At 40.7% G+C, this 24076-nt stretch overlaps 3 protein-coding genes across 7 annotated transcripts in view; 2 read left to right on the forward strand and 1 right to left on the reverse strand.

The window, feature by feature from the left end:
* rap1gapb (RAP1 GTPase activating protein b) overlaps window positions 1-2030 on the forward strand; it is a 60911-nt gene extending 58881 nt beyond the window's left edge. For all 4 annotated transcript variants that reach the window (XM_079459694.1, XM_079459696.1, XM_079459693.1 and 1 more), the window contains one exon: window positions 91-2030. The gene's annotated coding sequence lies outside the window, so the exon portion shown is untranslated. The remainder of the gene's footprint in view (window positions 1-90) is intronic.
* On the reverse strand, window positions 1827-9366 carry padi2 (peptidyl arginine deiminase, type II). Of its 2 annotated transcripts, none has more exons than XM_079459698.1 (16): window positions 8453-8675; window positions 6915-7083; window positions 6269-6338; window positions 6050-6111; window positions 5582-5699; window positions 5225-5380; window positions 4946-5136; window positions 4687-4790; window positions 4508-4619; window positions 3920-4027; window positions 3682-3833; window positions 3455-3602; window positions 3151-3244; window positions 3003-3076; window positions 2787-2924; window positions 1827-2689 (listed from the first exon to the last, which is right to left on the reverse strand). In XM_079459698.1, exons 1-16 carry the CDS (start codon window positions 8542-8544, stop codon window positions 2456-2458), a joined length of 2022 nt encoding a protein of 673 aa, XP_079315824.1. In that variant the 5' UTR covers window positions 8545-8675; the 3' UTR covers window positions 1827-2455. The 2 variants fall into 2 exon arrangements, with proteins under 2 accessions (XP_079315824.1, XP_079315823.1); XM_079459697.1 differs by lacking the exon at window positions 8453-8675 and adding an exon at window positions 9044-9366 and having other exon boundaries at window positions 1975-2689.
* Window positions 9367-11044: 1678 nt separating this feature from the next.
* Window positions 11045-23350, forward strand: lrig2 (leucine-rich repeats and immunoglobulin-like domains 2). The gene is made up of 18 exons (XM_079459706.1): window positions 11045-11677; window positions 12319-12393; window positions 12566-12700; window positions 12942-13082; window positions 13290-13433; window positions 14312-14455; window positions 14571-14714; window positions 15495-15575; window positions 15660-15731; window positions 16462-16530; window positions 16636-16799; window positions 16929-17240; window positions 18144-18425; window positions 18559-19002; window positions 19142-19294; window positions 19418-19558; window positions 20153-20428; window positions 20624-23350. Exons 1-18 carry the CDS (start codon window positions 11496-11498, stop codon window positions 20809-20811), a joined length of 3147 nt encoding a protein of 1048 aa, XP_079315832.1. The 5' UTR covers window positions 11045-11495; the 3' UTR covers window positions 20812-23350.
* The last annotated feature ends 726 nt before the right edge of the window (window positions 23351-24076 follow it).

Consider the following 24076-nt stretch of genomic DNA (forward strand, 5'->3'; position numbering starts at 1 on the left):
TAACCACGTACAAAATCTAAATTGCTGTAACAGCTTATAGCAGGACATTTGCACAATCTTAACATCTGTCCGTTTTCATTTTGTTCTCAGCATTTTCATGAGCGGCCCTCCTGCTGTGGAAACTCTGTGTGCTTACGGGAGTTCTTATAGACACTGAATACTGAGTTGTTCGAGCCGGGCAGGTGTGGATCAGAATATCAGCACACTATTAAGGGCAAAGCCCTTTTATTCTCTAACACGTGGCTGTTGGCCTGTAGGCGAAATGGCAAACCTGCCGAACACGTCGTGTTTGGCTGCGGCCGACTCTGATGTCAGATATCCACGACAACAGTTCACAGTAGAGAAGATCTCTGTCTGCTGTCACACTCCTGTTATCTGGAAAACATCAATGCTTTTATCATCAGCTTCTTCCTTTCTCTGACCTACTGTCGTTTTTTATTCATTCATTCTATTTATTTATTTATTTATTGAAGTAGATCTTTTGGGGACATGTGTATCTCTCGAAATATTAAGGTTGGGCCTAAACCCTTCCTCACACAACCTTCTAGCACACACCTGACCATGTCGTTCTCTGTCTGTGATGAATAATGATGCCGTTATTGATAAATGTTAAGTGTTGTCTGTAGTCGACGATCTTTCTGGTGATTTCAAACCCCATCCGGAGGCGAAGCTTTAGCTATTAGCATATACGACAAAATGAATAGATCAGGAGTGAGATGATGGATCCTCTTTAATATTATTTATTGTATTGCAAGAGTAGCCGTTGTGTTCTTTCTGTTGGAAATGTTTTGTACAACCAAACATACACTAATGTAAATGCTCTTTAAAGACAGTAACTCAAGCGATCTGTGCGGACTACTGACAAATGAAACGTGAACGTGTGTAGTGAAAGTTTGTTATCATTTATAACGGTGAAAGTGAGCAATATGAATGTAAAACTGTTGAATTGCACACACATGTATACAGGGTTCCCACAACATATCAACGATGAATTTTGTTCATTGGGGTTATTGGATTTTTAGAGATTGCGGGACTGAATTAACCATTCAGATTTAGTCATCGATAAATGTTCATTAAAGAAAGTTTTGGACTTGTAAGATGTTTAGTTTCAATACCTTTTAGTTCATAGTTCGCCCAAAAATGACATTCCTGTCATCATTTATTCACTCTCAGGCTGGTCCAAACCTGTATACATTTCTATGTTCTGCTAAACGCAAGGAAAGAGATTTGGAAGGATGTCAATAACCACACAGATCTTAATCCCCTTTGTATTCATTTTTTCTACTATGGGACTAAATGGGGGACGAAACCGGTTTACTGACAGTCTTCCAAACATCTTCCTTCCAAAGAAATTCATGAAGGTTATGAACAACCCGAGGGTGAACATAGGTTGACAGAATTTACATTTCTGGGGTGAACTGTCCCTTTAGGTTTTGCGTGACTGTGGGAACCCTGCACACTTATTTGATATACTATCTTGCTCTCTTACTTTACACATTCGCATTTTGAATATCTAACTTTTGTTGCTGTATAAAAACTGCTTGTTTTAGATCATGTCATCTTTTTAACATTGTTACGGTTTGTTTTTAGTGTACCATGGGGCATGAAATCAGATTTACACTGCCATAATGCTTGTGTCAAAAATGATGGTGCGGTGTTTGTTCCAAAAGAATTAAACTGCAAATTCTGGCTCAAAACCACTGATTTTAAATGTTAACCTACAGACGCTTGGGACCTGACAGTGCGAACACTTTTTGAGAGTGGCTAAATAACATCTTCTCATCCAGACATCAGGATGTGCTCGTGGTGTCTTTTCTGTTTCACTTGGACGTACTGCGATTGCACACACGACGCATTTAAGCGCAAACTTATTTCAAGATGTCTGCTTACTGCGAGTGATTGTGTTCTTTTACAACAAGTGCTTACTGTACTTTAAGAAATGTTTCACTGTATATACAACATGTTCTTCTTTTTGTAATCCAAAAGTGATCAATGATGTTTAATAAAGGTCAGAGGGTTCGTGAAATATTTATTTGTTGCCATGATGTATAAGAGAGATTTATCCCGCAGCCAGAGAAATACCGTCACTGAAAGAGAAGCATGGCATTGTAGTGAAGTCACAACATCAGTCATCTGTAAAGCTCAGTACAGCATCAGTAAGATCAATTGTAGAAAGTAAAGCACAGAAGATCCAAATGGTGAGTTTATCTCGCCATCACAGTAACGTTTTAAAGGAACCAAAAATCACAATTCTATTATAACATGATTGAAATCATAGTATGAAGGCGAGTATGACTTTTTTTAACAACCTCTGCTAACTTTATTATACGGTAGCTGCTGTCATTTTCTATTGCTCTGCTTGTAGGTTAAGGCACGAATGTTTTTATTTTAAACCAGATTGTTAAAGAATAAATCACACTTCTGAAATGACTATCCGTCTAGATTCTCTCGTCTCTCACAGCTCTAGGTTCCACCATCTGAACGTCGATGATTCTCGGAGCACATTGGATCCGCAGTGAACTTCACCCAGAAGTTTGTGGTAGGGGGCGAAGTCATCAATGAAGGTACACTGAAGACCCAGAGGTTCCATAAGAGAACACATCTCCGTCTCCAAAGCACATCTCCCTTTCACCTGGGGCCCAAACGGTTTGGGGACGCCCAGTTGGTTACCCAACACCAGCATGTTTACCTGTAAATACAGGTATTATGATCAAAACAAACAACAATCTGGCTATAAAACGTCAAGACAAACAATAAGAATATTTGTTTTGGATACGATACTGCACCATATCTGGGTAATAGGCCACAGCTCTGTGTTGTCCATCGTCTTCTTTCACTTTAAACAAGATGGGCAAATCGATGATGTCTTCCTCGTCCAAACCAAGTTCTTTCTTCAGCACATCTCTGTTCCAATCGATACAGTTCTGTGGGAGAGTAAACACGCTCTCAGCATCTGTATCTCTGATCGTTACAGGCTGACATTTGTTGAAAATCTCACTGACCTGCACGTAGATGTTTTCCACCTGTAGCTGTTTGTCATTTAGGAGGTCGTCTACTGAGATGGCCTCTTCTAGTCCTGCGCAAGTCAAACGGATTAGCTGGAATAGTCAACTGGGGAGGTTTGGTGAAGTAAAATTGGCGAGCGTTTACCTGGAAACATTTTGGCTTTTCCGTCTCCGTCGTTCTGCAGCCTCTTAAACACTTTGTATCCAGCATCAGGGCTGGCAAGAAGCAACCGGAATTTCTATAAAACCATAGAGGAACTTAAGAATGTTGTCGTTTTATAATTTTAGTTCAAGTTAATTGCGTTGTGGGATACAATATGTTATACCGCGCTCTGGAAGTCATGCATGCCATGCATACCAAAAATTATATTATTGTATGCATACTACATCTGTTAAACAGTGCATACATAGATACAGTAGTACGCTATTCTTAAAAGTAACGCGTTAACCTTTCGGTCAGGGGCGGGAACAAAGGTCATGAACTCGTCCACATGACCCACAACCAACCAATCCGAGTAGAGAGCGATCGGCGTCTGAACCTTCTGTGCCCACAGGAAGTCCTGGACGACTTTGGTCATGTTGCGTCCCTGCGTTGAACTAAAACAAAGAAAATGGGTTCTCGTGATACATTATATTGAACGGTTCGCCAATAAAATCACTCCTCGGTGTTACTTACGTAGGAAACGCAACTCCAATGATAATCCTGCCGAGCGGATAACTCTTTCCATTCACTGTGACCGGTGGGCTAACCTCCAAATTCCCAAAAGAATCCAGACTGCTCACATTCTCATCCACAACTTGCCGTGTCACGTAACCAAAGTCCGGCCCCTGTGACAAGTTGTAGTGTTTACTGTATAAACATAATATGATGCTTTCATGTGAAGATATAATAATAAACCGCCTCTGGGACTTACCAGAAGGACATCGTATGGGAAATCCTGAAGTTCTCCATCACGAGGGGAATCCAGAACGACAGGAAAACTATGATGGGGGGAATCAATGTATCCAAACTCAATCTCATCCTGTGGACAGAGTTATAGTAAGGATTACTCATCGTAAGTCATCATTTATCAACTAATACAAAACTATTGATTTAGACCTAAATGATGGATCGACATTATTGAGTCAATGCAAAACTAAATCTATAAAGGTAAATAGTTTTGATGTGTGGTGAAAGAGTGTTATGTGTGTATGTGTGCTCGAACGTTTGCTGCGTGACGCCAGCAAGATAACTGATAAGAGTTTAATGATTAAGAGGGCAATAAACGTGTAATGATTAGCTTCACACATCACACACTATAAGCATAAGCGCAAGTCACATTCAACCTCTTTCTCTAGTGCAAGTTTTAATTCAGATGATCCAATTAGCATCGATGCAAACTAGAACCAAATATGTCGTATGAAATGTGTCTAAAAACTCATTGAAACCATTGCTGAAGATGCTTAATAATAACCTTGATAGTCAATGTGTCATCGAGAGAGATTATTTAAAGATTTCTCACCTGCATCCAGCGATCCCCTCGGTTCATGTACTCATGACACACTTTCAGTTTGCAGCCGCAAATCTCCACCATGTTCCTGATGCTCTTCAGGAATGCGTAGTTATCATTTGTGCTAGAAATGAAATGAAATCAATATTTGTAATGACATGAAGTCCTTGAGTAGAGCTTTAGATTCTCACCTGCACACAAACACCTCTATGGGTTTAAGGGTGTTGGGGGTCATGATCCACGGGGACACATGGAACAGGACCGTGTCTGTAAAGATGGGCGTTTCGGGACAACCCTGTTTAAAAACAAATATCATAGATATTTAAAGAAATAGTGTTGGAAAGATAAAACGAGAAGTCCAATTTATTGAAAAGCTGAAACGCTGTTAAAATGAGAAACATGTACAGTTGTATCAGAGATCATCATCATGTCATTTTCTCTCGCTCTTACCTTAGCACTGGGTTCTGTTAGACTGAGGTTAATGGTGATGAGACCATCAAAGTCTTTATCAGGGAATCGAAGACCCTCTACGAAGAACTGCAGTTCACTTTTGCCACCTAGATAGGGCACTTCATCAGCCAAACAGTCCTTTCCCACCACCATGACATGATCCTTCAGAAAAAGCTTCAGAAGTTTGTGCTCTACAATAAAGACCACATGTCACTCAGTACAACATTTCCCACTGGTTATCATTCTCATCATTTTGTTGACGTCCGTGTATTAACTCACTCCATGTTTTAGATTGTCCACCTTTGTCGCTTCGAGGACTGAAGACCCTGACGCTCTCAGATGCTGTCTTTGAGATGTTCATGATCAGTTTATAGCCCTCGGGAAGTTCAGGCGGCCCGTTGATGCGCAACACCATCTTAGACATGTCCTGCAAATCTACCATGACAGAAGAGGTCAATCGTTTATGTTTACGTAAGAAAACGTCTGTGACAAGCGTCACAAAATTTGCCACTTGGTCTTTACACATGTTGTTTCATGCTGGGTAGCACTTTTGAAATCCAAGTAGGCCAGAATCCCACATTAAAAATAGATCGAAATTGAACATGAAATATGTTTTATACCCTCGTAAAAACTTACCTGAGACTTTACTTATCTCATCTTTTTCAGAGTCCATCGTCTTATAGTATTCGGACTCGGAATCACAGTTGACCAGAAGAATAGCACCATGACCATTAGGACCCCACTTCCATGATGCCTGAGAAGAAAATCCTGTTAGAAATACTTTCAATAAATTAATAAAGTGCTACATTATTTGGATACCAGTCTGTTGTGCGTCGACGTTCAAACTGTGATCAAATGCTTTTGGATATATCATTTAATTTGATTTCTTTAGTGTATTCTCTTATTTAATTGAATGTATTTTTTATGTCACTTCATCCCCGAATAATAAATGATATTATTCAAGTATGTGTTCGAATATTATTAATTTGACACATTTTCTAGGTTTTATCTAAGACTTTTAACCTTCAAGCCAGCAGCAGTCAATCTGAAACAAATCCCCTGACGTCCACACAGAACAGATCACCATAAAGAGACAAAGCACACCTTGTTTGGATTGTTTTTCTCAACAGTTCCGTCCCGGTCTGCATCCACATCCAGAGACATCTCTGCAAAAGAACAAAGAACAGATCATCTGTTGCTACACACGCGTACATTTATAATAAAATATCTTTCATTTACATAAGTGAAAGCTATTTACTGGCATTTTGTCTTGAATGACAACTAATGCTTTGTGTTGATGATGAGAGAGGACGGAGAACTTACCAACAGCTGTAAGGTGCAACACAGCGTTCCCGATCGTATTCTTTGTTTCCCCATAGTACCTTACAGATAACTGAAACAGAAACGTGAATTCTTAGGCAAATTATTTTGGGATATACCTCATATCGATGTCCTGAAAATAATTTTCTGTTGCAAGCTGCTAAAAGGTTCTTAGGTCTGGCTGTATGGTTCCATAAAGGTTTTTCTGTAGTGGAAAAATATTCGACGTATTATAAATGGTAAGAGAGAAACGGCTCTGTTAAAGGAACAGTTCCCCCAATAATGAAATTCTGTCTTGACCCAAAAAAATCTTTATTGGGTGAACCGTCCCTTTAAGAACTTTTGAATGAAGGAACCAAAATGGTTCTTCTATGGCATTGCGCCACACTTCTTAGTACGTTAAAAAGGTTTTTTCATTGTACGGCTGGGCACAAACCACTGAGGGTAAACAGGAAGTGTCTTGTTTCGGTGTCGGCTCTTAAAACACAGTTTCCTTCACAGACAACCACAGACATTTCAACTTCTGGTTTCTTGAAGATCTCATCATTTACACAAGAACTCAAAGTAGCGCTCGCAGCAGATCCAGTCTGGGCTCGCCCGTTGTATTTTGTATTGGTTTTGGAGCACTGTTGTGACTGGAGGGAATTACCTTCCTGTCATTTGAAACCTCGCTGACTGTGTCCATAGTGATAGAAAGAACAGAGTTCGGGGTGAGCGGGTGGGCGGCGACATTCCTGTCTTTCGCTGCGGGCGTCAGCTTGTAATGCACGTTGGAGGAGCATCTTATAGAGCAGAACTTGGACTCGGGTGGTGCACACCTGCAAAACACACACATGAATTGTAGGTAACCGCTTACACGTATGCACTCTTGACGTTAAAGGTCACGTGTTTTGTCAAAGAGGATCTCTATAAGGCTTTTCGATAAACACGAGGAACTATGCTGAATGGCCACATCACCACGCCAAATATAACCAAAGATATAACACAGTCATTATGATTCATACAGTTAAGATTCACTTCTATTTATGGTTTTAAAGACCTCCGGCAACAGTCACGCTGAGGTCATTAAGGTATTGCCTTTAGTATACGGCCTAATACGATGTCTCTACTTTCAGTCACACTTGGATTTCATAGCTGACAGTGGGTGATATAAACAGACGCATTGAGACGGCGCTGATGAATGTGAATAATGTCACAGCACAACGACCTCATTCATATGGATCTGAAAGCAGAAAATTATTATTCCGCCAACAGTCGTCTCGAAAATTTTGCAACATCCAGTAGAGCACAAATACAAGTGCTTACAAAAGCATCTCCGCTAAAAAGAAACCTTCACGGGCTTTATTGGGTTTAATGGTTGTAAAGGAAACTCCAGGGTAATGGTCTTTGTGAGTCTCTACTGGGAACAGATGGGAACCATAAGAACCCCATTCTAGGGGGACAAAAATCATAATCGCCATTATTATGGACAATATTGAGATCCCGATTATTTAACACGGTTACTCATTAACCTATAAAACAACATAGAAAATAAAAAACGTTTAAACTCTGAATTTAACTGAACACTACTCGCGATGAAGTGTAAAGAAAAGGGTGCGCTGTGGATCTATACTACAAGACAAGAGAGGATCCTTGCTAAATGGAATGCGGCACAATAATCGTTTACCTCGATTTAATTGGTTTTTGTAATTGATGAAGGCCAAAACTGACGATTACGATTAATTTTCGATTTAACAGCACAGCCCTACATTCAACCCTTCTGGGATAAGACCCAAAACACACTACATGTTTTCTTTCACTGGCAAAATCTGTCAAACATGATAATATACGTTTAGTAGTACTATATAACTATGGTCCATTTTCTCTAAGAATTTGATGCAGTTATTTAATATATTAATTGACACTTAGGGTTTATTTTATTTAGTTCTTGGTCGATTGCATTACCAGTTTTCTTCCAACACGACTGCTGTGGTTCTTTATGAGTAATTAGGGCACACAAAGAGTGTCCTGTAAACATTTGATAGCCCTTGTTAGTAAACAAGACTCATTTCAAGTTCACCGAGTCAAGTTGGTTGGCCAGCCAAAGGCAACTCTTCGAAAGCGCATAACAAAAGACTCAAAACCACTGAGTTGGTTTCATATTAAGACAAAGTCCTATGAGTCCACGGAGAGAATAAACGTGCCCACCTGTATAAATTGACTGTCAGCTCCGTCCCGAGCACGTACGTCGTGTGCGTTGCCTTTTCAATTTCAATTCTGATCGTTCGAGGGACCACCATGATGCTTCGACACGAGTCCTTCTTTCAAAGTGACTCCGACGATCACCGTTCGCCCATGAGGTGTGTGCTCGAGTGATGGGCTGCGGAGACCCATCGGGATGTGACATCACGCACTTTACGCGACGCTGCGCAGCATGGACACACCAAAGCACCGCGAGAGCGAGTAGGAAGCCGCGTTTTAGAGTCGCTCTCGCGGTATTTCGAGGACGCAACGGTTTGCGCTGCGCAGTCCAGCGCAGTTCTCGAGCCTATTGGTTGACCGATAACAGGTGGATTTTTAGGGAAATTATCCTTAGTAAACTGTAGACGACCACACCCGCGTCCTGGGGGTCGCCGTTTAAATTAACGCGAATTGCATAACCGTGAATTTGTTTACGCAACTATTCTGCTGAGTTTCCATTGAACGATATTTTGGTCTTAGCGTGTTTCCATTAAAACCAACTTAACCATAAGCAAAATGGTTGCAGTTAAATGTGAAAGAGCAATATATTCACCACACCTGACCAGGTTCGCTTTTAATTCCGTACCGACGACATACACGACTTGTGTGGCTTCACCGATATCCAGTCGACAGTTTCGCTGATACATCGTCACCTTGTCCGATTCCGCGCGCTTCCTCTTCTTCCGCGGTGAACTGGTTGGTCGTATTTGTTTTTGTCGCAAATCCATTGTTATACATTTACACGTAAACCGACGTCAGCTAACGTGTTCTTTAGTTTCCCCGTTTGAAACAGGGGCGTATAACCTACAGAATATAAAGAACATGTCGTCGCCTGCCCAAGAACGCGCCCAAGGCTACATTTCAAACCATTTCTTAGAATTAATTTGAAAAGAGACTCATGAAGTCGATTATTAACCAAAGGTACACAGGACACATAGAAAACACATCATTCACAGCTACAAAACAAGTGCATTTTCTATACAGCTTCCCTAAAGGCAGTGCTCGAATTGAAGGGTGACTGGGGGTGTCCTGGGGCCCCCCATTAGGCATTAGGGACCCCCGCCATAACAAGTACAAAATAGACTAAGGGGGTCCCTCAGATATTTTTATTTGAGTAAAAATCATATTGACAAATGTGATTAAATTCATACAATGGATTTGATACATATTGTGAATTAATTATTTACAATAATTGATATTAAGTTTGTTTATGGGCTAGTTGTCATGTGACTTTAAATTTGAAACGCCAAACAACTGTTCAAATGTCATTTCTGTCCACCAAGCCTTTATTGATTTGATCCAAAATAGGCCTGTTCTTTTATGTAAGCCTGTTTGAATAAATATAGTTATGCATATTATGATCAATTATATTGTGTATTTTGTATAAATTGTATATTTTCGACACGAACCCCCACTCCCCAAAAAAAGTCTTAGGTGGGGACTTGATTCAATTCGGTTCACAGGAAAAACTGGAGGTCAACCCACATGTATTTAGCTGGGAATCACATGGGACGGTACTTGTATATGTACTTGTGAAATACCAAATAAACAAAATTTTTCCTTTTCGTGACAGGGGTTGGGACCACCACTCCCAAGCTACACCCAGACATTACCTGACAAATGTCTACTGCCCAGAGGCCTCTTGGGGATAACGCTATGTTAGAAATCTTGTGATTTATATTATGACAAAAGTTGATTTAGTGAGACTCATTCATAGAACTTGCATCTGTACATGAACAACAACGCACTCACCTTTCTGGTATGGAGGACAGAGAGTGCCGGATAGACATAAAAAGAAAACTCAATTGATCAATTTAATAATTAAAACATAAAAATGTAAACAAATAAATATTATACATCTACTTCGTAAGACATATGGGAGAAGGGGTGTATCCTAAAACTGAGCCGAAAGCTGATTGGTTGCACGCACGTGTTTATTGTCCAATGGTATTTTTTGACTCGATTGACAAATGAATTAAGAAAAGCAGTTGTCAAATAGAGAGAGAAAAGCATTTGGTAAATGTGTTTGGTAAAACAATTAAAACAAACCTATTAATTTTTCAATTAAAATGTATTTGTTTACATTTTTATGTTTTTGAAATAATAAATTGATCAATTGATCATGGGAGCCTTTAATTGCGAATAAATAAATTTGGTAAAAGTCTCATATTGTCTGGTAATTCAGCAAACACGATTTATACTGTAAACATCAAATCATTAAGCATATAAATAACCAGTCAGGGCAAATCTGGTGTAGCAAGTTGATTGTTTCAAGCAAAGTTTATTTTCCCTGATTGTAATACTAATTATCTTCATAGAATTGACAACGATATTATAGAGGGGCAAATGTAATCTAAAATATGAGATTATTTTATTTGATTTTTTTTATTTATAAAAAAATTACACCCACTTATTATGTCTGTAAAAGTCTCGAAAGAACTCAAAAGTACAAAAGAAGTTCCCCAATTCATAATAAAAAACGTGTTACATCAACATTGAAAACAAGGAAAAGTGAAGTTTGAGTGACTAGTTGACAGGCCAATCAAGTGAGGAACGTGCATCACGTGACAGAACGGAAGGCGGGATTACGTGCAAACGGAGGAAGATGCTTTTGTTTTTCCTTGGAAAAAAAAAGTCGAGGAAGAATGTTTGCAAAACAAAAATGTCCACAGCGCTTAATATCAACGCCAAGCGCAAACCCGCGGTGTAATATAGGACATGGGTCCCTTTGAGACAACTAAACTATATTCTAGCCGCCTGAAGCTTGTTTGACGCTCGTTTGGGAAATCTCAGAGCTGCCGAGATTGCGAGGCGGAAGACGGGAATTGCGAAAGGACGGACCAAGCAATGGCTCCGAGTTTCTTCGGATTGATTTTATGCCATCGTTGCAACGAGTTTTCATTTGTTTTGGATCGACATTAAAGCGGAGACGTGTTTAAGCCTAATATTAGTTCCTCTGTTTAATTAATGCCATATTTTGGACTAATAATTCGCCTTCAAGAAATTCAAAATGGCGGCGGGCTGGCCCATCCCCCAGGCCCTGCTTCTGCTAATAGTGAATGTCGTGGGTCTGGACGCTTGCCCATCTCCTTGTGTGTGTTCCAGCGGTCCAGGTGCCCCTCAGCTACTGGACTGTAGTAGAAAAAGACTGACCAGTGGACTTTTGGATGCTCCAGCATGGATCACCCATGCGTAAGTAACGGGACCTGTATAGGAAATGTTGTTTACATACCATGTGATCAGTCTCCTGCTGTTTATAAAGGGACAACATCTGGAATAGACGTACTCAGTGCTCATTGCTATACATGTGCTTTTGATATTCTTGCTTTATATATATATATATACCCTTTGTATAAAACAATATCATATAGTCGGCATTTACAATATGCCTGTATTAGTAAAACAGTGACAGCTTCACCTATTTTGAGTAATCTGAGATTACCCATCTGTCTTTCTGTTAGGTCGGTTTCGATTTGTGATATTTAGGTTTGGTTGAATGTTTTTTAAAGCAGATCTGGACAGAAATACACGAATAGACAGTTGTAACAAATGACAGTTGGATAATGAAAAGTGGATGACGGGGATTATTAAGTAAATTACTACACTCCCAGATTAGTAAAATTAGTGAATCTATAGTGTTTGTTTTATAGAGTTTATCTATTTGTAAACCTTTTGCAGTTGATTCCTTCAAGCAATAATATATGGCTATGTATATTTGGGCTTTATAATAAATAGGCTATATTATCCTATATCGTTTTGTGTGGACTGGGGATAAGTGTCTTATATTTTTGTGTACTTTTGTGTTTTTAATCCTTTGCTTTATATTAATTTAGGTCTATGAATCAAAATGAACTTACAGCTGTGCCTTTCTTTGGAGATGCCTCCTCCAACATCACTGTGCTATCACTGTAAGTGAAACTCTCGTGCTGTCAGAATTGATTTGATTAAAATATTCACTCCCATTAATAAAGCGGAAGTCTAACAGTAAACGTATTACATTTCATGTTTTATTAAGACTGAGGAATATGAAATCAGACAGGTACGTGCATAACTCATCTTCCATCTGTTGATCATTTACAGTGTTCAGAACCGAATCTCAGAGGTTGTGGCGGAGCAGCTGTTGCCGTATTCATCTCTAGAAAGTCTGGATTTAAGCTCTAACTCTATATCTGAGCTTAAAGCGGGATCCTTCCCTCCCATGCAGCTAAAATATCTGTATGTTTTCCATTATTTGGACTCATTTAAGTTGTATGCTTGTGATTGAAGTAGCGGACATCTTTAGTTAAACTTAATCCATAAGGATGTCTTTATTAAACCACCGTGTTTTAAAACGACTTAAGACAACACAATCCTTGCTTTAATCTTTGTTTCGTCGTTTGATGGACGACATTAAATGTTTTCTGATCGCTTTTGATGTTCTCAAACTTCTTATTGTTTCCCTTCTTGATCGTTACAGCAACCTGAGCAAAAACAAGATAAGTTCCCTGGAGCCCGGCTGTTTTGGCAACGTCAGCTCTCTGCTGGTGTTGAAGATCAACCAGAACAGACTCTCTGTGCTTCCTGATAAAGTCTTCACCCTCTCTCAGCTCCAAGTCTTGTGCGTATTCACAACTAATGAGTTTGATGTTATTGCAGCGCTCAATTAGATCTGATTTTACCGGATAACTGCATGCTAAACGCACAGATATTATCAGACGGGGACTTTATTTTCATTGTTGTCTCGTCTCTCTGGTATTGTTGGGGCTGCTCTTTCCATTTACTTGTTGTAATGTGTCGCTCTTGAAATGTGTGTCATATTTTTCAGGGAGTTGAGACGCAACAGGATCCGTGTGGTTGAAAGCCTAATTTTTAAAGAACTTAAGGCTCTTAAGTCATTGAAGATGCAGCGGAACGGCATCACTAAGATGATGGATGGAGCTCTGTTTGGTCTGGACAACATGGAGGAGCTGTAAGTAAATGTATTGGGACTTCATTCATTCTCTTGGGTCTTTCTATTAACATTTCCTGTAGGGGTGTGCTGGTATTTCGCGAGCCCACGATTTGATTGCGATTATTATGTCTTTGATTTGATATTCCGATGCATCACGATGTGTTACATCATCAATATAATATGACTGCCTCAGTCTGTCTCCCTTACACTTTTTTACACTCTCTCTACCCTTCACGCGAGTGGTGCGATGTGACAAGACATTTTGGCGCGCCGCATCCAGTGGGGTGGTATACTGTATAATAGGTTATATTGTCCTTTGTCATGTCGTGCCTCTAGCGTACACAATAGACAAGCCGTAACTGTTGCGGCTCTTTCTCATCTTTCTTGTCAAAGATCCGAATACACACCCCACTGGCACAGTCTTCTTTGATAACGTGCGTAGACGCAGTGTGGCATCTTAAACATGTCGAACAAGTGTTTTACATCTCAAACAACCTTAAACAGTCTTAAAGATGTATTTATATGCTTTTTGTAAAAAGCTAAGTTTTCATTTAGACATTAGACATAATAACAACTTTCTTTTTACAATAAAAGAGTAACCACTGGCACATGGAATGTTTAATTGCATGTTTTAATAATACATATTTGGTTTAATGCATTGATGCCGTAATGCATCACATAATCGATTATTTGTGATAGCCCTAATTTTCCTGAATAACATAATTTAACAAATACATATTTATGTTGGAGCCATGGCTTTTAAAAACACGTCAAGCGCTGATGCTAATGTGGGCGAAACAAGTTTGATACAAGCTTGAGAAATACCAGCATTCCCCAATGAACTTGTTATCTATGAATTTGATTATGGTTTCATTTGTTCTTTGTTGTGGCTCAAGGGAGTTGGAGTATAATAATCTAACAGAACTGAACAAAGGCTGGCTGTATGGACTGCACATGCTCCGGGTTTTGCGTGTCAATCAGAACAACATCGGACTCATCCGAGCTGACGCCTGGGAGTTTTGCCACCGCTTGGAAGAGCTGTGAGAGCCTTTGATCCTAAGCTTTACCCTTAACCCCAAATGCTATGGTGTGTGTAAATCATGTAACTGTGCAGAAAAACACCCCAGGCTTGATCTTGTTGTGTTTTGTTTCCAGGGATTTGTCCTTTAACCATCTGAGTCGTCTGGAGGATTGGGTGTTTGCGGGTCTCGGCCTCCTGCAAAGTCTTTACCTGGGTGACAATCAGATCACACATCTGGGAGTAGGAGTGTTCAGCAGCCTGGCTAATGTCCGCTCGTTGTAAGATTACTCTGTTCTCTTATATCTCAAACACATAGGAAGACTGTAGCCTAGCACGTTTGAAGAACGATGCTAACCAAAAATTGACTTACATCGTGTGGACACAAAACCACGGAGACATTTTTCTAAATATTTTCTTTGGTGTTTAAAGACGGAAGAAACGTAATCTGTCATCATTTAGTCACCCTTTTTGTGTGTGAACTTTCCTGCCAACCTTTTTACTTCCCTTTACAAAAACGTTATTTAATATTATAAATATTAAATAGTTAATAATAATTAATTAGTATTTATATTAGATTATTACCTCTTATAGAAACTTCAAAAATGCATTTCATTGTCTGTAATGATGTTTCATTATATCTGGAAATGAACAGTTATAAATAAAACAGTGCAACAGAAACTGTAGATTCACTTAGGTTTACACCTTCTACATTCCATCCTACACTTTCAGAACACATTCAGATATGCCCACCTCTCCTAACCTCCGCCACGTCCCTTTGGCACAGTTGTTAGAAGATGTCGGCTTTTGGCAGCCGGTGTAGCGTAAAGACAATCTCACAATATACTTCCAAATGCCAGCCAGTCCACACAAAAGCTCTTTTTAAGCAAAGATCTACTTTGAGCTACAGTAAAGCCCTAGAAACCCAAGTCTCTTTTTATATGCAGACCCACATTCCAACAGCAGAAACGAGCTCTGACATTTTAGATGAATTATTTACGACACTTTGTACTTAGCAGTTTGGGGCTTTGTTAATATTCTGATGGTTCTTGTTTTTGCAGAGACATCCGTAATAATGAGATATCTCTTGCCATCGAAGACTCCGTTGCCATGTTTGGCAGTTTGAAGAGGCTGCACTCGCTGTAAGTTTGTTGCTGATAGGAGTGGTTTGATCTGCTGCATATAATTGTTAAGACCGGCTTGACGTGCCGGTTTGTGATTTCCAGGGTTTTGCAGAATAATAAGATCAGGACCATCACTAAAAGAGCGTTTGAGGGCCCGATGGAACTGGAACATTTGTGAGTTTCATTTAAGACTTTTTTGTATATCTTTTGCCAGCATTATTGCCTATAAAAGGAATGGGTTCCCTCAGATTGTGTCATTTTTGCAAAAAAAACGAGTTGCCATGCAAAACGACAAGAGATGATGATGATGGGCTTACAAGGCAAAAATGTATTTACTTCCGCAAGCTACATACCAAGTTGTTCAAAGCTATGTGAAAGCTTTTTGTGGGAAACGAACAGTTCATCAGGATGTAGCACTTAAAGGGCGATTTATGGTCGTGCTTAGGACTGGGTAGCCTGCCGTGCACCTCTGTGTATAATACGTCAACTCAACGCGGACCGCAAGCGCTGTTTGAACCCCTCCCTAAGGTCAAAATCTCTGCAATAGCGTCAAGTTTACTCAAACGCATTTCTGAATGGATTATTTCATTGCATTTCTGTATTGACCATAAGGATGCAACAAAAGTAACTGTTTACTTGCCGCTATAACTGCTAATGCTTCTCAGACAGTGTACGCAATGAGCTGCTTCTTCGCGTCTTGTCTTGGTTACACAGGCAACGACCATAACTTGCCCTTAAGTTGTGTGGACTGCTTATTTTGTCCAATTCTATAGGCCTATTTCTGCCGGTACATTGCTGTCCTATTGATATTTTGTTCTCGTTTGGCAATTATGTGGGGTCACGATTGAGAGATCTTCTATTCTGTGCCACGTGATTAAAAAACAATGTTGTGTGTCCTTTGCAGGGACCTGAGCAAAAATGGCATCATTTCCATTCATCCGGATGCGTTCTCGCATTTAAAACTCAAAACGCTGTAAGTGATTGTACACATCATCTGTCTTTATTTCAACACTGAATAAAGCTAGTTAAATAATGTCAGCACGGTACATATATTTGAATGTATATTTGTTTTTGTCAGTGATCTGAACACCAGCAGTCTCCTGTGTGACTGTCAGTTGCAGTGGTTAGGCAAGTGGTTAATTGACAACCGTTTCCAGCTATCCTGCATCGTAGTTTGCGCTCATCCCGCCTCCCTGGCAGGTTCTAGTGTGATTGTGATTAAACGGGAGGAGTTCATCTGCAGTAAGTGACCCGACAGTTGATGCTCTGCATCTCTCTCTATCTCTCTCTCATATACACACATGTACATTTAGTGCTGAGTATAGCAACAACATTTTTGTCTACAAAATCTCTCCTGTTTTTTATGCGCAGATGACTTCCCCAAACCTCAGATCAACGCTCACCCCAAAACCGCCATAGCCTTGCGTGGGACCAACGTCACGTTAAATTGTTCTGCCTTCAGCAGCAGTGATTCTCCCATGAGCACCGCCTGGCGGAAAGACGGAGAGGTGCTGCATGACGCTCAGGTGCAGAACTACGCCCGGTACCAGGACCACTACCTGCTGTATACCACCCTACTACATCTGCTTAACGTCAACTTCACTGATGAAGGCCAGTATCAGTGTGTGGTCTCCAACCAGTTTGGCTCCAACTACTCAACCCTGGCCAAGCTCACTGTCAATGGTCAGTGATTTATAAACATTTTGACGTTGCTTTGCTGACCAGGGTAGAAATGAAGTGTTGTGTTGAAACTGAAATGAGTTTTGGTGATGTGAAGGTATACTGACTTCTGGACGGCATTCACAAAAAGTCACACCGATGTACAACGCATTGCCACCGATGCACCACATAGGTTCTTTTCAGAAGACATGAAACCAGGCAAGGGAAAAGCTTGTTTGCTGGTGTCTCATTGTCGTTTGAAGTATTTATTACACGCATTAAGAGGAATTAATCAGCGCCCGCACGGCCTATGAATTGGTGTCACTGTTTTGATAAGCATTTTGGCCTATGTTCAAATTCTACCCTTATTTTCCTTCATTCCACTGTGGTTTTCAAGTCTGTTTCATATTCAATTTCTCAAAGACTCAAAAGCCCTCTGGGATCCCGACCTCTGCAGTATAATTATTCTGCTTATACGAGTTTATAATACAGATGTTGGAATGGTTCTGCACGCTAATAGCATAACAAAAACGTGATTGAGAAACTAATTAATATTTCAAAATGCTGTTAATGGGAATGGCACTGTTAAAGAGTTTTATATGCAGGTGGGTTGTTATTATGTTAGCTTTTTCAAACCACATTTCCAAAAGATGTAGTGTGGCAGTATTCTGTTACAGTGAGATATGGTACGGAATGATTTCCATATTCATGTACTGTGCTATGCCTCTTTAAAGATTCAAACCGACAACTACAAAAATGGCAATGGTATGATTTATTGTTTATGTTCTGAGATACCATGTCCACAAAAACATGGTAACACCTTGGTACTTTTGTTTAGTTAATCGAATTCCCTTTCCGTTATGCGAGGAAAATTATTTTGTATTGAAAGCGTTTGTTTTCACTAAACTCATCAATGGCCTTTTCCAGAGCTCCCTACCTTTCTGAAGACACCCATGGACCTGACCATCCGCACCGGTACGGTTGCTAGGTTGGAGTGTGCTGCGGAGGGCCACCCGACACCCCAGATCGCCTGGCAAAAAGATGGGGGTATAAATTTTCCCGCTGCCCGCGAAAGAAGGATGCATGTCATGCCAGACGATGACACGTTTTTCATCGCCAACGTGAAGACTGAAGACATGGGCATGTACAGCTGTACGGCTAAAAACGAGGCTGGCAGCCTGTCGGCCAATGCCACTCTTACAGTGTTGGGTAAATCACTAGCATTTATGTCCTCAACAATATTAAACAATTTTGCCTTGTTAAATAATCACAAACACAAAGTTATATGTTTGATTTTGTTTTGATATGTAACATGTGATCATTTATTCTGTTTTGTTGACAGAAACACCATCCTTTCAGCGCCCTCTAGAGGATCGTAGCGTCACACGAGGCGAGACTGCCGTCCTCCAGTGCATAGCTCGAGGTAGCCCCGCCCCACGGCTTAACTGGACCAAAGACGACGCCACGTTGGTGCTGACCGAACGCCACTTCTTTGCAGCGGCCAATCAGCTTCTCATTATTGTAGACACTGGACCGGCCGACGCCGGGAAATACACGTGCATTATGTCTAACACACTCGGCACTGAACGTGGCCACATCTACCTTGCAGTCTCCCCCTCGGCAAACTGCGACCCGGTGGTCAGCGTGTACGGGCAGGACGGATGGACGACGGTGGGCATCGTTGTAATGGTGGTTGTCTGCTGTGTGGTGGGCACCTCGCTTGTGTGGGTCATAGTCATCTACCACATGAGACGCAAGAGTGAGGATTACAGCATAACTAATACAGGTCAGTCACTGGCATGAAAACAAATATGTTTTAAGTAATTATTTCAAAATTCAAGATGACATTTTTAATCGACCAAACACACCAATGCTTGCACTTGTGGAGAGAAGTTGAAACTCAGAAACGTCTGTGTTTTGTACAGATGAGATGAACCTGCCAGCAGACATTCCCAGTTACCTGTCCTCTCAGGGTACACTGTCTGAGCCTCAGGAGGGATACAGCAATTCTGAGAACGGAAGCCACCAGCAACTCATGCCATCTCATGCCAACGGATACATCCACAAAGGCACAGACGGTAAGACCACCCTGCACATTTACTTGCTATGCAATGCCTAAACATAAACAAGCTATATGTAAATTATACAACAGCAGTTCTGAATGTCTCTAGGAAATGTCAATAGATCAACATGTTTTACAGGAGTGTGTTATGGCGAAGCTGGCAGCGATGTGGATCCGGAAGCCAATGGAATGCTGGGTAATCGCATGGGTTCGTTCTTCGCCGGTCGTAGCAGCTTCCACAGAGGCGAACCCAGAGAGGGACAGGCAAATTTACCCAATGGTCTGTACCAGCTGTGGGCTGCATGCATGAATATGTAATGAGGTTAAATTTGGGAACAGTCATTTCAGTTGAGACCTAAATTCTCAGGCTATTATGTTGTATTCATGTGGTATGAAAGATTTATGGAATGTGTAAAACTACACATTGAGGTTTACTGCTTGTTTTGTGTAATGTAGGCTGGTTTAGGGTCATGTCCTCTTTTCTTGGCGTCATTTGGATCCTGAGCAAAGCCTCTTTATTGCGTAACTAACAGATGTTCGGCTTGAAACTGTTATTGTCGCAAACCCAAGGAATATTGCTCACAGCAGGCGGTTTAGAGTCCGGCTGTCGTTGTCTTGAGTTTACTCTCGAAGGCGTTGAATTTGTTGCAAATGTGGTGTTTTGATGGCTCTGTTGGTAGTGTTTTAAACAGTTTACAAACTAAAGCTGTCAGAGAGGGTTTTAGCTTGCTGACAGAACCTGCTAACAAATGTTTTTCTAACAACCTCTTCGAATCACAACCACTAACAAACAAATTTGTGGATCTTTCAAACTAACCAGTTCATTTAACTGTCTAAACCAACTCTCTGGCTTTTAACGTCTGCCTTTTTTCAGGTGGAACGGGTCCTCTGGTCATCTGCTCGGACTGCTATGACAACGCCAACATCTACTCTCGCACTCGAGAGTACTGCCCGTACGCTTACCTGGCAGAGGATGAACCGCTGGTGGCTCAGATCTCTCGAGACGGACATCTGAACGGCCTTCAAGAACAGGATGGACACACCGAACACGCAGAAGCACCGCAGGATGATTTAATAAGTCAGCAGAACACCTCAGGGTTCCTCACCAATCACGAACCCGGACTGCTGGCCTCACAACAGTATAGCGCTGGTGAGACTTATGTTGTCATATCCATAATTTCACACTAATGTTTCCAGAATCTAATGTGCGGATGATGTTGCTGAGGTTATGGCCAAACTGAGCAACCAGACATACATGTGCCTGTGCTCCAACTTTTGTCAAGTTATAATTAAACCAAAATTGTTTGATGTGATATACCCATTTTCCGTTTTCCCAATGCTGTAGATGTGCCAGGCAGCTCATTTTGGGTTGGTGAAGAACCCCACTCCTCCATCCTCACCCAGGGGTCAGTGACTGTACACAATCCACCGATGGCGCTCTCTGCCGGAGAAGACCGGGAGGAGTGGAGGGGGGCATTGGAGGAAGACTCATACAGGACTAAGCCACAGGAAAACACCTCTGCGCCCACATAAACACAGTCAGCCCCGCCGTCGACTTCCAGTGCCCTCAGCCCACTACCTCCACTGAGAAGCCTCATCGTCTGCCAAATAAAATTCCTCAATCCTAGTGGTTTACACTGCCTTTCATGCCCCCCACCTTACCATGTTCGTTTGAAGCCCACTGGGATTATTGCGTTTTGAGGAGAACTCTCCAAAACAAGAAGCAGAATTAATGCTTTCCCCATTTTCTCTACAACTGGTTCGAGCCGTGACTCTGAATGTAACATTTCCAAGAGCTCCAGTAGCTCTGCTGTAAGCCGTGACGTACGAGTTGGCTGTGGTACATTGTCCCCGCCTACTTCAAAGCATTGAGCCTTTTGCATATGCCAAAGCTTGACCCGTAACTTCCTTCGCAGAGTCGTACGAATATTGACTGTGAAATGTGATGCTATATTGGTAAGAACCGGAGTGATGTTCTCTGAGTGACATCAGAGGGTGTTACCTATTTCTCATTCCTGTTTGGTAATGGTCCTCACTGACCGCTGACCATTATTGCGCGAGCAACGGAGTTGACCACTCTGTTGGTTATTACTGTTATTGTATGTCGATGTTACTGTTTTTTGTCATGCATTTTTTATGTGTAATGCTTTTCGCAGTTTCTAAAGTATTCCAGATGATTCCTTTCCTCTTTTTGTTTTTAGTGTGGCACTATATTAGATTGTCAGAAAGACAAGCTATAGTGCACATTTGACAATCTGCCCAGGACAGCTTTATATGAACTGTAATATTTAAGTTGTTTTAATTCTTCCCCCATTAAGCTTCATGTAGTATTTATTTGTCCTTAATGGACAAAAGTTCGAAGGGTTATCATTGTATGTGTCTAACCCTGCTACGTGTGGTTTAGTGAAACAGAATTGCTGTCAGACATGGCACTGTCGTCTCGGTCGATCTGCTCGAAGGTGGATCATTTTTTCGTTGGTGCTGCTGTCGGACCAAGAAATTCACGCTTGACCTTACTGTGTGTCTGTAGGCTGTTAAAACGTATGTATTACTACATATACATTACTACAGATCAGTCTAAATCCTCAGCTATTCAATATATGCTGGAAACTCGCCTAAACTCATTTTGAATTCTTGGCAAAATGTTAAATATCCTGTGACTGTATTGGGCACGTTCATGCTTAGCATTATTATTTTGTACTTTATTGGCCTTAAAGCAAAGCTGGATTTTGACCTTCTTGTCATTAAGCTTTATCTTATCAGAGGTGTCAAGGTCAACTTTACTGTCTGGTTCCCTCAGTGTCTTCGTGAAAACGGTTTCAGCCTGAATTTCACAGGCACCCTAATGCCACGTTTAATGGTCTAGAACAAATTGAAGTGAGCTTAAGATAAGTGAGATAAGGTAATTGAGCTAGAGATCCAAGGGAGTGTTTAATAACCACAGGGCTTATATCTCGGTTGAGATTTTCACGAGAAAATGCATTTATGAATTAATTTACTGTGTTACATCAGTTCATTCGATGTTTTGTTCCTTTAAACGGCCGCCAGAACCATGCACTGGATTGTGGGATATCAATGGCAGAATGCTGGATTGTTTAAACTCATGGTTTGGTGAAATATAGACACTTCTAGGTTTATTTCAACCAATGGTTGGGTTTGTCCATATTTTCCCAGCGTTTTTTAGAGACGTGCTTTGATGCTTTTTTACCTTTGGACACCATCTGAGGGGTTTAGGTTGTGGACATTAAGCTAAGCCAGTTCACGTTATTGCTTGTTGGTCCCGCATCATCAATCGCTGCTTCGAGGTCTGAATTATCCTTTATTCATAATGCACTTTTGCAAAAGCAGATTTTTGTTAATACTGCAGATAACTGTGTCCACTGTTCTCATTTTTTGAGGAGAATATTTATTTTCCAGTTACTTTCAAAGATTCTCCAGCTGTGATGAAGACCAATGCATTTGCATATTTCGTTCGTAGCGTTTTGCACATTTTCTTGCCTTGCAGTTGTGCAATTATACTAATCAGACCATAATGCCAAATGATGAAACTGACCCCGTGCCGAGTCAATTTCACAGTGTCATCAGTGGCTTCCACCGACATTAAAGATCTCTAAACTTAGACGTAAAATTACTGTTAATGCTCATTTTGAATCTCTTTTTTGTTTTGTTTCAGTTCTGCTCTCAGGGGATCCATTTATTCAGAATAATACCGTGTCGTATTTGGAAATTAACTGTTTTATCACCATCTGTAATGTTGTTGAATTACAATTCCGTTGCGTTTAGACCAAAGAATAAGCCATGTGCATCAAACGGTCCACTGTTCGCCAACGTGTCCTGAAACCAAAGTTCAGCGTTATTGCTTTAATATTTAAATGCTGCTTTTGTTTTATTGTTTCGTTCAATATTTTGTCACTTGTATTTTTTGTATGTACCTGTACATTCTGTAAAGCATGTATAAAGAATATTATGTTTCGGAAAATGCCAACATTTAGCTGACATTTAAACAATAAAATGATCATTTAGATGCACCGATTTATGTTATTCAAATAAACTAAGCTGACTGTTTGTTAATACTTGGGGTTCATTTTGGGCTTTCTTTGCCTACTAGCATGAGTAATACTTTAAATCACATGGCTGAGGTTGTGACATTGCTTTCCTTAGCAATATGAATTGTGAGTTTCAGCTGGCGGAGGATAAACCTTGCATTAAAGAGGCCACTCAGGCCTTATCTAGAATAGAGGTTCGAAAATTTGATTTTGTGACTTCCTAGCAACCACATAGCAACATAGTTTGATATCGAGTTGGGATATTGTACTTGTATTGTGCTATTTTTTGGTGGTTGTGTTTTAGATGTAACCATAAGTGTTGGCAGTTTCATTAAAGTGCTGATAAATTAGCGAGATGCACAACTTCAATCCAAGTTTTCAAAGAGCGCAGACACGTCGGTATCACACTTAACATTTGAACTGACAATTTTTATTCCCGTCCTCCTCGAGAAGAGCTGAGAGAGATATTACAGTTGCCAGATCAAAGCATGTACCTCTGTCCCCCGCCAACCCTCTTTTGTGAGCTTTATCTATAATTCATTCGAACACTAGACTCGCTGTGGATTATTAAACTCATCAAATGGGAAAGCGCCTCGCCCTGCCCACATCGTGTGAAATCTCAGCCTATTGCCTCCATTTACATTCACATCCACACCTAGTGTATTAGTTTCAAGAGCCTTCTGCATTTTAGATCCGTGTGGTTTAATATAAAGGAGACGACGGATGCTGGTGGGCACAAGGGCGCTCACTGT

The sequence above is a fragment of the Barbatula barbatula genome (genome assembly GCF_947034865.1).
Source record: "Barbatula barbatula genome assembly, chromosome: 7".
NCBI lineage: Eukaryota > Metazoa > Chordata > Actinopteri > Cypriniformes > Nemacheilidae > Barbatula > Barbatula barbatula.

Excerpts from the sequence above, each read along its gene's own strand:
- padi2 (XM_079459697.1), bottom strand. The coding sequence starts at position 9,213 with ATGGATTTGCGACAAAAACAAATACGACCAACCAGTTCACCGCGGAAG. Across the intron at positions 5,137-5,224 it reads TGGACAATCTAAAACATGGA|AGCACAAACTTCTGAAGCTT; the intron begins GTGAGTTAATAC and ends TCTTTATTGTAG. Across the intron at positions 3,603-3,681 it reads ATTGGAGTTGCGTTTCCTAC|TTCAACGCAGGGACGCAACA; the intron begins GTAAGTAACACC and ends TCTTTGTTTTAG.
- lrig2 (XM_079459706.1), top strand. The coding sequence starts at position 11,496 with ATGGCGGCGGGCTGGCCCATCCCCCAGGCCCTGCTTCTGCTAATAGTG. Across the intron at positions 14,456-14,570 it reads TGCCACCGCTTGGAAGAGCT|GGATTTGTCCTTTAACCATC; the intron begins GTGAGAGCCTTT and ends TTTTGTTTCCAG. Across the intron at positions 16,531-16,635 it reads CATTTAAAACTCAAAACGCT|TGATCTGAACACCAGCAGTC; the intron begins GTAAGTGATTGT and ends TGTTTTTGTCAG.